This window comes from Pristiophorus japonicus, chromosome 8 (genome assembly GCF_044704955.1).
Source record: "Pristiophorus japonicus isolate sPriJap1 chromosome 8, sPriJap1.hap1, whole genome shotgun sequence".
Lineage (NCBI taxonomy): Eukaryota > Metazoa > Chordata > Chondrichthyes > Pristiophoridae > Pristiophorus > Pristiophorus japonicus.
In genome coordinates this window covers 242253449-242266388 of record NC_091984.1, presented here as the reverse complement: position 1 = coordinate 242266388, position 12940 = coordinate 242253449, and the positions used below count along the sequence as shown (strand labels likewise).

Below are 12940 nucleotides of genomic sequence, written 5' to 3'. Positions count from 1 at the left end.
AGGGCAGCTCCGTCCTGTGAAGTGCACATCCTGCGGCATGTGGGAAGTCCTGGACAACCATGTGTGCAGGAAGTGTCTCCAGCTACTTGAGTTCCATGTTTCGGAGCTGTAGCGATGTCTGGAGTCACTACAGTGCATCTGCGAGGCGGAGTGCTACGTGGATAGTATGTTTTAGGAGGTGGTCACCACAGTTTAAAAGCATGCAGGCAGAGGGGAAGTGGGTGACCACCAGATAGAGGAAGAACTGCCCCCACCCCCCCCCAAGTCCATCTCGCTTTCCAACCGATATTCTCTTCCGAGTATCGGTAAGGACGATGGTGCCTCTGGGGAGTGCAGCCAGAGCCAAGTCCAAGACACCACAGATGGCTCAGCTGCACAGGGGGGAGGGACAAAGAATAAAATAGTTGTAGTGGTAGGGGTTCCATAGTTAGGGGAACAGACAGGCGTTTCTGCGGCCATAGACTTGACTCCTGAATGGTTTTGTGCCTCCCTGGTGCCAGGGTCAAGGATGTCACAGAGCGGACGCAGGACATTCTGGGGGGAGAGGGTGAACAAGCTAGAGGTCATGGTCCATATCGGGACCAATGACATAGGTAGGAAAGAGGGATGAGGACCTACAGGCAGAATTTATGGAGCTAGGAGGAAAATTAAAGGGTAGGACCTCAAAAGGTAGTAATCTCCGGGTTACTACCGGTGCCATGTGCTAATGAGTACAAGAATAGAAGGATAGAGAAGATGAACGCATGGCTGGAGAGTTGGTGTAGGAGGGAGGGTTTTTAATTCCTGAGGCATTGGGATCGATTTTGGGGGAGATGGGACCTGTACAAATTGGACGGGTTGCACCTCAACAGCGCCAGGAACAATATCCTCGCGGGGAGTTTTGCTAGTGCTGTTGGGGAGAGGTTAAACTAGCTTGGCAGGGGGATGGGAACCTGAGAATAAATTCAATAGGGAAGGAAGTAAAGCTGAAATTGGATAGTAAGAATGTAGAAAGTGAATCTGGAAGACAGAGGAAACAAGGTAAGTAGTAATCCAGGAGATCTTCCTGTGCTAAATGGTATATACTTTAATGCAAGGAGTATAGCGAATAAGGCGGATGAGCTGAGAGCACAGGTAGATACTTGGGAGTGTGACATTATAACCATTTTAGAGACATGGCTGAAAGAGGGGCAGGTTTGGCAGCTCAATATTCCTGGTTACAGGATTTTTAAGCAGGACAAAGAGGAGGGGGGGGTAAAAAGACAGGTTGGGGGGAGGGGGTGGTCGCAGTATTGATTAAAGAAACTATTACTGCTGTGAGGAGGGATGATATGTTAGAGGGATCATCAAATGAGGTCATATGGGTCGAGCTGAAAAATAAAAAAGGGCGATCACACTGCTGGGCGTGTATTATAGACCCCCAAACAGTAGAAGGGAGATAGAGGAGCAAATATGTCAGCAAATTGCTGTGAAATCCAAAAACCATCGGGCAGTAATAGTAGGGGATTTTATCTATCCTAATATTGATTGGGACAAATTTAGTGTGAAGGGTATAGAGGGTGCGGAATTCTTAAAATACATTCAAGAGAACTTTTTTAGTCAGTATGTAACAAGTCCAATACGGGAGGGGGTGGTTCTGGATTTAGTTTTGGGAAAGAAGTTGGGCAGGCGGAAGGGGTATTAGTGGGAGAGCACTTGGGTGTCAGTGACCATAATTCAGTCAGATTCAAGTTGGTTATGGATAAGGACAAGGATAGACCTGGAATAAAAGTCCCAAATTGGGGAAAAGCTAACTTTGCGAAGTTGAGAAGTGATTTGGCCACATGGACTGGAAACAGTGTCAGAACAGTGGGGGGCATTCAAGGAGGAGATCCGGAGGGCTCAGGCCAAACATGTGCCCTTAAAGAAAAAGGGTGGGAATAATAATTCTAGAGCCCCCTGGATGTCTAGGGACCTGCAGGAGAGGATTAGGGAAAAAAAAGGGAGAACCTTGTCATATACTGATGGCTAAATACTGTAGAATTTCTGGAAGAATATAGGAAGTTTAGAGGTAAAATTAAAAAGGATATTAGGAATGCTAAGAGAGAGCATGAAAAATTTTTGCCAAATAAAATTAAAGAAAACCCAAAGATGTTCTATAACTATATTAAGAGTAAGAGGATAACTAAAGAAAGGGTAGGGCCTGTTAGAAACCATGAGGGTAATGTGTGTGTGGAGGCAGAAGATGTTGGTATGGTTCTTAATGAATATTTTGTGTCTGTTTTCACAAAGGAAAGGGGCAATGCAGATACTGCTATCGAGGAGGAGTGTGATATTCTGGATGAAATAAAGAGAGAGAGGAGGTTTTGAGGGGTTTAGCAGCTTTCAAAGTAGATAAGTCCCCAGGCCCAGTTGAGCAAAGTAAAGGAGGAAATAGCAGAGGCCTTGACCATCATTTTCCAGTCCTCTTTGGATCTGGGCATGGTGCCGGAGGAATGGAGGACTGCTAATGTGGTACCTCTGTTTAAGGGAGAAAGGGATAGGCCGAGTAATTACAGGCCTGTCAGCCTAACCTCAGTGGTGGGAAAATGAGTGGAAAAAATCGACATTTGGAAAGGCAAGGATTAATCAGGGATAATCAGCATGGATTTCTTAATGAAAGATCGTGTTTGACTAACTTGACTGAATTTTGAGAGGTACCAGGAGGGTCGATGAGGGCAGTGCGTATGATGTAGTGTATATGGACTTTAGCAAAGCTTTTGATAAGGTCCCACATGGCAGAGCATAAATTTAAAGTAATTGGTAGAAGGTTTAGAGGTGATTTGAGGGGAGGCTTCTTCACGCAGAGGGTTGTGGGGATCTGGAACTCACTGCCTGGAAGAGTGGTGGATGCAGAAACTCTCACCACATTTAAAAGGTGCTTGGATGGGCACTTAAAGTGTCGTAACCTGCAGGGTTAGGGACCGAGAGCTGGTAAGTGGGATTAAACTGGATAAGCTCTTGTTGGCTGGCGCAGATATAATGGTAAGTACTTCAGGGAATGAAATATGGCCAGGGTGATCTCCTGGACTAGTTTTGATTGCCTGGATGGATCGGAGAGGAATTTTCCCCAATTTTTTTCTCCAATTGGCCTGGGTTTTTAAATCTGTCTTTTTGCCTCTCCCAGGAGATCACATGGCTCCAGTTGGGATGGAGTGTAAAATGTTGCGATACATGGGGTGTCGCAGTTGTGTGCTCGATATCTTTCCGTCATTGTTCATTGGTTTGTATGTAACCTTCAGGGCTACTGACCGAGGGCTGTGCAGCTGTTTGTCGGCCGGCGCGGACACGATGGGCCGAAATGGCCGCCTTCTGCGCTGTAAATTTCTATGTTTCTATATGGGAATAGTGCAGGAAAGTGGAGTTGCGTTTGAAGATCAGCCGTGATTTCATTGAATGGCGTAGCAGGCCGAATCCTGCTGCTATTGCTCATGTTATGATAGAATCAGGAGAAATCGTTTCCAGTGTTAGAAGCATCATAACCAGAGGACCAAAGGCGACATAGAAACATAGAAACATAGAAAATAGGTGCAGGAGTAGGCCATTCGGCCCTTCTAGCCTGCACCGCCATTCAATGAGTTCATGGCTGAACATTCAACTTCAGTACCCCATTCCTGCTTTCTCGCCATACCCCTTGATCCCCCTAGTAGTAAGGACCTCATCTAACTCCTTTTTGAATATATTTAGTGAATTGGCCTCAACAACTTTCTGTGGTAGAGAATTCCACAGGTTCACCACTCTCTGGGTGAAGAAGTTCCTCCGCATCTCGGTCCTAAATGGCTTACCCCTTATCCTTAGACTGTGACCTCTGGTTCTGGACTTCCCCAACATTGGGAACATTCTTCCTGCATCTAACCTGTCTAACCCCGTCAGAATTTTAAATGTTTCTATGAGGTCCCCTCTCATTCTTCTGAACTCCAGTGAATACAAGCCCGGTTGATCCAGTCTTTCTTGATAGGTCAGTCCCGCCATCCCAGGAATCAGTCTGGTGAACCTTCGCTGCACTCCCTCAATAGCGAGAATGTCCTTCCTCAGGTTAGGAGACCAAAACTGTACATAATACTCCAGGTGTGGCCTCACCAATGCCCTGTACAACTGTAGCAACACCTCCCTGCCCCTGTACTCAAATCCCCTTGCTATGAAGGCCAACATGCCATTTGCTTTCTTAACCGCCTGCTGCACCTGCATGCCAACCTTCAATGACTGATGTACCATGACACCCAGGTCTCTTTGCACCTCCCCTTTTCCTAATCTGTCACCATTCAGATAATAGTCTGTCTCTCTGTTTTTACCACCAAAGTGGATAACCTCACATTTATCCACATTATACTTCATCTGCCATGCATTTGCCCACTCACCTAACCTATCCAAGTGGCTCTGCAGCCTCACAGCATCCTCCTCGCAGCTCACACTGCCACCCAACTTAGTGTCATCCGCAAATTTGGAGATACTACATTTAATCCCCTCATCCAAATCATTAATGTACAGTGTAAACAGCTGGGGCCCCAGCACAGAACCTTGCGGTACCCCACTAGTCACTGTCTGCCATTCTGAAAAGTACCCATTTACTCCTACTCTTTGCTTCCTGTCTGACAACCAGTTCTCAATCCATGTCAGTACACTACCCCCAATCCCATGTGCTCTAACTTTGCACATCAATCTCTTGTGTGGGACCTTGTCGAACGCCTTCTGAAAGTCCAAATATACCACATCAATTGGTTCTCCCTTATCCACTCTACTGGAAACATCCTCAAAAAATTCCAGAAGATTTGTCAAGCATGATTTCCCTTTCACAAATCCATGCTGACTTGGACCTATCATGTCACCTCTTTCCAAATGCACTGCTATTACATCCTTAATAATTGATTCCATCATTTTACCCACGACCGATGTCAGGCTAACCGGTCTATAATTCCCTGTTTTCTCTCTCCCTCCTTTTTTAAAAAGTGGGGTTACATTGGCTACCCTCCACTCCATAGGAACTGATCCAGAGTCAATGGAATGTTGGAAAATGACTGTCAACGCATCCACTATTTCCAAGGCCACCTCCTTAAGTACTCTGGGATGCAGTCCATCAGGCCCTGGGGATTTATCGGCCTTCAATCCCATCAATTTCCCCAACACAATTTCCCGGCTAATAAGGATTTCCCTCAGTTCCTCCTCCTTACTAGACCCCCCGACCCCTTTTATAACCGGAAGGTTGTTCGTGTCCTCCTTCGTGAATACCGAACCAAAGTACTTGTTCAATTGGTCCGCCATTTCTTTGTTCCCCGTTATGACTTCCCCTGATTCTGACTGCAGGGGACCTACGTTTGTCTTTACTAACCTTTTTCTCTTTACATATCTATAGAAACTTTTGCAATCCGTCTTAATGTTCCCTACAAGCTTCTTCTCATACTCCATTTTCCCTGCCCTAATCAAACCCTTTGACCTCCTCTGCTGAGTTCTAAATTTCTCCCAGTCCCCAGGTTCGCTGCTATTTCTGGCCAATTTGTATGCCACTTCCTTGGCTTTAATACTATCCCTGATTTCCCTTGATAGCCACGGTTGAGCCACCTTCCCTTTTTTATTTTTATGCCAGACAGGAATGTACAATTGAGGAAAGATTATTTGTTGCAGTGTGTTGCCTGACGGGCGATGGGGGCAGATTCAATAATAACTTTCCAAAGGGAATTGGATAAATATTTGAGGGGAAAAAATTAATAGTGCAATGGGAAAGAGCGGGGGAATGGGATTAATTGGATCGCTCCACCAAAAAGCCAGCACAGGCACGATGGGCCAAAGGCCTACTTCTATGCTGTGAGATTCTATGATACCAAATTAGAGGGTACAATTAATAAAGTGGAGACCGCACCAAACTACAGGAAGACAAACAAGCTTGGTGATCAATGGCAAATGATAGTCAGTAAAGCAAAGTGTGAGGTGGTTCATTCTGGTGGGAGTAATGAGGAGGCCACATTTCTTGGATGGGGCAGAAGAGCAGAGAGATCTGGGAATACAGATACACAAATCACAAGTTGATAAGGCTATCAAGTGCAAACAAAGTATTAGGGTTCATTTCTAGAGGAATAGAATACAATAGCAGGAAGGTGATGTTAAATGTATCTCAAACCTCAGAGACCTCACTCACAGTACTGTGAGCAGTTTTGGTCCACATACTACAAAAAGGATATTGAAGCACTGGGGAAGGTGCTGAAAAGATTTACAAGGATAGCACCAGAATTAAGAGGATGCAACTATCAGGAAAGATTGAGCAGTCTGAAACTCCTTTCTCTGGAAAAGAGGGACTAAGAGACCTGACAGAGGTCTTTAAAATGATGAAGGGATTTGGTTCGGTGGATGTGGAAAACGGTTTCCACTTGTGGACGAGCCCAGAACAAGGGCCATAAATATAAGACAGTCACTAATAGATCAAAGAAAGAATTTAGGAGGAATTCCTTTGGCGTTTTGAGAATGAGGAACCAGCTGCCACACGAGAGTGGTTGAAGCAGGGAGCATTGATACATTAAGGGGAGGCTCAATGCAAACAGGAGGAAGAAGAGAATGTGGGAAGAGGTAATTAGGTAAAGGAGCCAAACACCAGCATACAGGTCTGGCCCAATGGCCTGTTGTTGTGCTGTAGATTCTGTGTCATCAATACAAAAGCTTCACTCTCACTATTCAGGATGTCATCGGCATCTCCAGATGGTTGCAGCCATGTTACATATTCCAACTTCACTGCTATTGGCATCTAGAGAACTGATGTAAAGTGTATACCTACCAGTGCAAGCATGTTGGGCAGGATCAGCTCATCACTCTCATTCCCAGCTGATCGTTTACGACAGAAATGGTAGCGCCGATATTCACGGAACGAGACAGTGTAATTGTTGTGAAAAGTAATGTTGCTTTTCTGTCTGTATTCTCTGTAAATTAAAACCAATAATCAATGCTGAAAGTAAAACACATACTAACAGAGGCAGAATAACTAACTGCACAAGGACGAAACATGAATTCGGCCAAAGCTGCAGGAGTTCCCAATATGCGTCACGTAGTGCTAGGGAACTAGTTTGGAGCCAATCGCGCTCCAGGGAGGCAGCAGCATCCCTGAAGCAGCAAATTCGGAAGGAAACTAAGAGTCGACCACGTTGGTATAGGACTGGAGTCACATATAGGCCAGACTGGGTAAGGGCAGCAGATTTCCTTTGCTAATGGACATTAGTGACCCAGTTGGGTTTTTACAATCCGATAGTGTCGTGGTCACTTTTACTGAGACCAATGTTTTATTTCCAGTTTTTTTTGAATAGAATTCAAATTCTCAAACTACCTTGGAGGGGTTTGAACTCTCATTCTCCAGGATTATTAGTCTATGCCTCTGGATTAGTTCGGTTTCCTTACCTTCGTCAGAAGACAGAGAAACAGAATTCTGGCTACATTACACTACAACGTAATGTGGACCAGCCAGCAGCACGAGTAGACCTCATTCCTCAAGGAGAGGAGTGTAGAGTAGGGTTTTTTAAAATTCATTCACGGGACGTCACTGGCAAGGCCGGCATTTATTGCCCATCCCTAATTGAGAAGGTGGTGATGAGTCGCCTTGAACCGCTGCAGTCCGTGTGGTGAAGGTTCTCCCGCAGTGCTGTTAGGGAGGGAGTTCCAGGATTTGGACCGAGCGACAAAGGAAAGGCTGATATATATATGTTCAATTCAGGATAGTGTGTAACTTGGAGGTGGTGGTGTTCCCATGCACTTGCTGCCCTTGTTCTTCTAAGGGGTAGAGGAGGTGCTGTCGAAGAATCCTTGGCGAGTACACACACTGCAGCCAGGGGGCGCCGGTGGTGGAGGGAGTGAATGTTGAAGGTGGTGGATGGGGAGCCGATCGAGCGGGCTGCTTTGTCCTGGAAGGTGTCGAGCTTCTTGAGTGTTGTTGGAGCTGCACCCATCCAGGCAAGTGGAAAGTATTCCATCACACTCCTGACTTGTGCCTTGTAGATGGTGGAAAGGCTTTGGGGAGTCAGGAGGTGAGACACTCACCACAGAATACCCAGCCTCTGACCTGCTCTTGTTGCCACAGTATTTCTGTGGCTGGTCCAGTTACGTTTCTGGTCAATGGTGACTCCCAAGATAATGGGGATTAGACGATGGTAATTCTGTTGAAAAGGGCTGATGTTTTGCACAAGTCCCCAGATATTAGAAAGGAGGACTTGTAGGGTCGACTGGGCTGGGTGTGCCTTTTACATGTCCGAATCTGAAGCCTAGGTCAATGCTAGGTAGTCCGTCCATTGTATTCTTATTAGTGTTTTTCATAATGGTTTGGCACAGCGTGTCTCCCTAGCCCATTTTAGAGGGCAGTGAAGAATCACATTGCTGTGGGTCTGGAGTCATGTATAGGATAAGATCGGCAGATTTCCTTCCCGAAAGGACATCAGTGAACCCGATGGGTTTTTACAACAATCCGATAGTTTCATGGTCACTATTACTCACATGGTTTTTTAGTCCAGATTTATTTAATTAACTGAATTTAAATTCGCTGGTAGGATTTGAACTCATGGCTCCAGATCATTAACCCAGCCCTCTGTTCAGTTATCCAGACTTTGTAATGAGGGAGGAGGAATGTGAAATATTAGATGAGATAAACAGAGAGAGAGGAAGTATTAAGGGGCTTAGCAGCTTGGAAAGTGGATAAATCTCCAGGCCGGGAAGAAATGTATCCCAGGTTGTTGAGAGAAGCAAGAGAGGAAATAACAAAGGCTCTGACCATCATTTTCCAATCCTCTCTGGCTACAGTGGGTGCCAGAGGACTGGAGGACTGCTAATGTTGTAAATATGTTTAAAAAGGGAGAAAGGGATAGACTGAGTAAATACAGGCCAGTCATCCTATCCTCGGTGGTGGGAAAATTATAGGAAAAAATCCTGAAGGACAGGATAAATCTTCATTTGTAAAGACATGGATTAATCAACGACAGTCAGCATGGATGTGTCAAGGAAAGGTCGTGACTGACTAACTTGATTGAACTTTGAGGAGGTCATCATCATCATAGGCAGTCCCTCAGAATCGAGGAAGACTTGCTTCCACTCTTAAAATGAGTCCTTAGGTGGCTGAAATTTCTGCATGCTCTCAGCGACGAGACTGGAGGTGCTCAGCGCCCTCCCGGATGCACTTCCTCCACTTAAGGCAATCTTGGGCCAGGTTCTCCCAGGTGTCAGTGGGGATGTTGCATTTTACCAGGGAGGCTTTGAGGGTATCCTTGTAACGTTTCCTCTGCCCACCTTTGGCATGTTTGCCATGAAGGAGTTCATAGTAGAGCGCTTGCTTTGGGAGTCTCGTGTCTGGCATGTGGACAATGTGGCCTGCCCAGCGGAGCTGATCAAGTGTGGTCAGTGCTTCGATGCTGGAGATGTTGGCCTGGTCAAGGACGCTAATGTTGGCGTGTCTTGCGGAAACATCGTTGGTAGTATTTCTCCAGCGACTTGAGGTATCTACTGTACTTGGTCCATGTCTCTGAGCCATACAGGAGGGCGGGTATTACTATAGCCCTGTAGACCATGACGGTAGATTTGAGGGTCTGATCTTTGAACACTTTTCCTCAGGCGGCCGAAGGTTGCACAGGCGCATGGGAGGCGGTGTTGGATCTCGTCGTCGATGCCTGTTCTTGTTGATAAGAGGCTCCCGCGGTATGGGAAATGGTCTACGTTGTCCAGGGCCGCGCTGTGGATCTTGATGACTGGGGGCAATGCTGTGTGGTGAGGACAGGCTGCTGGAGGACCTTTATCTTACAGATGTTTAGCGCGAGGCCTATGCTTTTGTACGCCTCAGTAAATACGTCGACTATGTCCTGGAGTTCAGCCTCTATGTGCACAGACGCAGGCGTCGTCCGCGTACTGTAGCTCGACGACAGAGGCTGGGATGGTCATGGACCTAGCCTAGAGACGGCGCAGGTTGAACAGGTTCCCACTGGTTCTGTAGTTTAGTTCCACTCCAGCGGGGAGCTTGTTGACTGTGAGGTGGAGCATGGCAGCGAGGAAGATTGAGAAGAGGGTTGGAGTGATGACGCAGTCTTGTTTGACCCCGGTCCGGACGTGGATTGGGTCTGTGATGGATCCGTTGGTAAGGTTCACAGCCTGCGTGTCGTCATGGAGCAGGCGGAGAATGTTGACGAACTTTTAGGGGCATCCGAAACAGAGGACGCCGCTCCACAGACCTCAGTTGACCGTGTCAAAGGCTTTTGTAAGGTTGAAAGCAGCCATGTATAAGGGCTGGTGCTGCTCCCTGCATTTTTGCTACAGCTGTCGCGCTGCAAAAATCATGTCCGTTGTGCCCTGTAGGGGACGAAATCCAGTGTGACTCCGGGAGGAGCTCATCGGCCACAGGGAGAAGAGGGTTGAGGAGGACTCAAGCGACAACTTTCCCAGTGGCTGATAACAGAGATTCCTCTGCAGTTGCCGCAGTCGGACTTGTCCTGTTGTTTGAAGAGGGTAACCAGGACGGTTGATTAGGGCAGTGCGTATGATGTAGTGTATATGGATTTTAGCAAAGCTTGGCAGACTGGTCACGAAAGTAAAAGCCCATGGGATCCAGGGCAAAGTGGCAAGTTGGATCCAAAATTCGTTCAGAGGCAGGATGCAAAGGGTAGTGGTTGATGGGTGTTTTTTTGACTGGAAGGATGTTTCCAGTGGGGTTCCATAGGGCTCAGTGCTGGGTCCCTTGCTTTTTGTGGTACATATCAATGACTTGGACTTAAATGTTGGGGGTACGATTAAGAAGCTTGCAGATGACACTAGGCTGTGTGGTTGATAATGAAGGAGATAATCTTCATCTTGATTGGACAAGTCAAATTGGTCAAGGTAACCTTCAGTAAGCGTTCCTAGAGTGTATCCGGGATAGTTCCCTTGAACAGTACGTTGTGGAACCAACCAGGGAGCAAGCTATCTTAGATCTGGTACTGTGTAATGAGACAGGATTAATAAATGATCTCCTAGTAAAGGATCCTCCAGGAAAGAGGGATCATAACATGGCTGAATTTCAAATTCAGTTTGAGGGAGAGAGAGTTGGATCTCAAACTATGTCCTAAGCTTAAATAAAGGAAACTACAAAGGTATGAAGGTAGAGTTGGCTAAAGTGAACTAGGAAAATAGATTAAAGTGTAAGATGGTTGATGAGCAGTGGCAGACATTTAAGGAGATATGTCATAACCCTCAACAAAAATAAATCCCAATGAGAAGGAAGGACTGTAAGAATAGGGATAACCATCTGTGGCTAACTAAGGAAATAAGGGATGGTATCAAATTGAAAACAAGGGTATACAATGTGGCCAGGACTAGTGGAAGGCCAGAGGATTGGGAAACTTATAAAAGTCAGCAGATAATGACTAAAAAATTAATATAGAGGGGGAAGATAGATTATGAAAGTAAACTAGCATGAAATATAGATAGTAAGAGTTTCTACAGGTAAATAAAAAAGAAAAAAAAGAGTAGCTAAAGTAAATGTAGGTCCCCTGGAGGATGAGACTGGGGAATTAATAATGGGGAACAGGGAAATGGCAGAGACATTGAACAAATATTTTGTATCGGTCTTAACAGTAGAAGACACTAAAATCATCCCAATAGTGGATAATCAAGGGGCTATAGGGAGGGAGGAAATTAAAACAATCACTATCAATAATGAAGTAATACTTGGTAAAATAATGGGACTAAAGGTGGACAAGTCCCCTGGACCTGATGGCTTGCATCCTACGGTCTTAAAAAGTGGCCGCATCGGTTGTAATCTACCAAAATTCCCTGGATTCTGGGGAAGTCCCAGCGGATTGGAAAACTGCAAATGTAACACCTCTATTTGAAAAAGGAGGCAGACAGAAAGCCGGAAACTACTGATCAGTTAGCCCAATGTCTATTGTTGGGAAAATGCTGGAGTCCATTATTAAGGAAGCAGTAGCAGGACATTTGGAAAAGCATGATTCAATCAAGCAGAGTCAGCATGGTTTTCTGAAAGGGAAATCATGTTGCTGGAGTTCTTTGAGGATGTAACGAGCAGGGTGGATAAGGGGGAACCAGTGGATGTGGTGTATTTGGATTTCCAGAAGGCATTCAATAAGGTGCCACATAAAAGGTTTCTGCACAAGATAAAAGCTCACAGGGTTGGGGGTAATATATTAGCATGCATAGAGGATTGGCTATCTAACAGAAAACAGAGAGTCGGGATGAATGGGTAATTTTCCGGTTGGCAAACAGAAACTAGTGAGGTGCCACAGGGATCAGTGCTGGGGCTTCAACTATTTACAATCTATATTAATAATTTGGATGAAGGCACCGAGTGTAATGTAGCCAAGTTTGCTGATGATACAAAGATGGGTGGGAAAGCAAGCTGTGAGGAGGACACAAAAAATCTGCAAAGGGATACATACAGACAGACTAAGTGAGTGGGCAAAAATTTGGCAGATGGAGTATAATGTGGGAAAATGTGAGGTTATCCACTTTGGCAGAAAAAATAAAAAAACAAATTACTTATTTAAATGGAGAAAAATTACAAAATGCTGCAGTACAGATGGACCTGGGGGTCCTTGTGCATGAAACACAAAATGTTAGTATGCAGGTACAGCAAGTAATCAGGAAGGCAAATGGAATGTAGGACTTTATTGCAAGGAGGATAGAGTATAAAAGCAGAGAAGTTCTGCTACAAATGTATAGGGTATTGGTGAGGCCACACCTAGAGTACTGCGTACAGTTTTGCTCTCCTTATTTAAAGGAAGGATATATTTGTATTGGAGGCTGTTCAGAGAAGGTTCACTCAGTTGATTCCGGAGATGAGGGGGTTGACTTATGAGAAAAGGTTGAGTAGGTTGGGCCTCTACTCATTGGAATTCAGAAGAATGAGAGGTGATCTTATCAAAACATAAGATTATGAGGGGGCTTGACAAGGTGGATATAGAGAGGATGTTTCCACTGATAGAGGAGACTAGAACTAGAGGGC

The 12940-nt window shown here is 45.5% G+C and overlaps 1 protein-coding gene across 3 annotated transcripts in view; it reads right to left on the bottom strand.

Annotated features, from left to right (window-relative positions):
- The window catches only part of scarb1 (scavenger receptor class B, member 1), a 128912-nt gene that overhangs the window by 81159 nt on the left and 34813 nt on the right, over positions 1 to 12940 (bottom strand). For all 3 annotated transcript variants that reach the window (XM_070888205.1, XM_070888206.1, XM_070888207.1), the window contains exon 4: positions 6758 to 6899. In XM_070888205.1, the coding sequence (XP_070744306.1) occupies positions 6758 to 6899 (142 nt within the window). The remainder of the gene's footprint in view (positions 1 to 6757; positions 6900 to 12940) is intronic.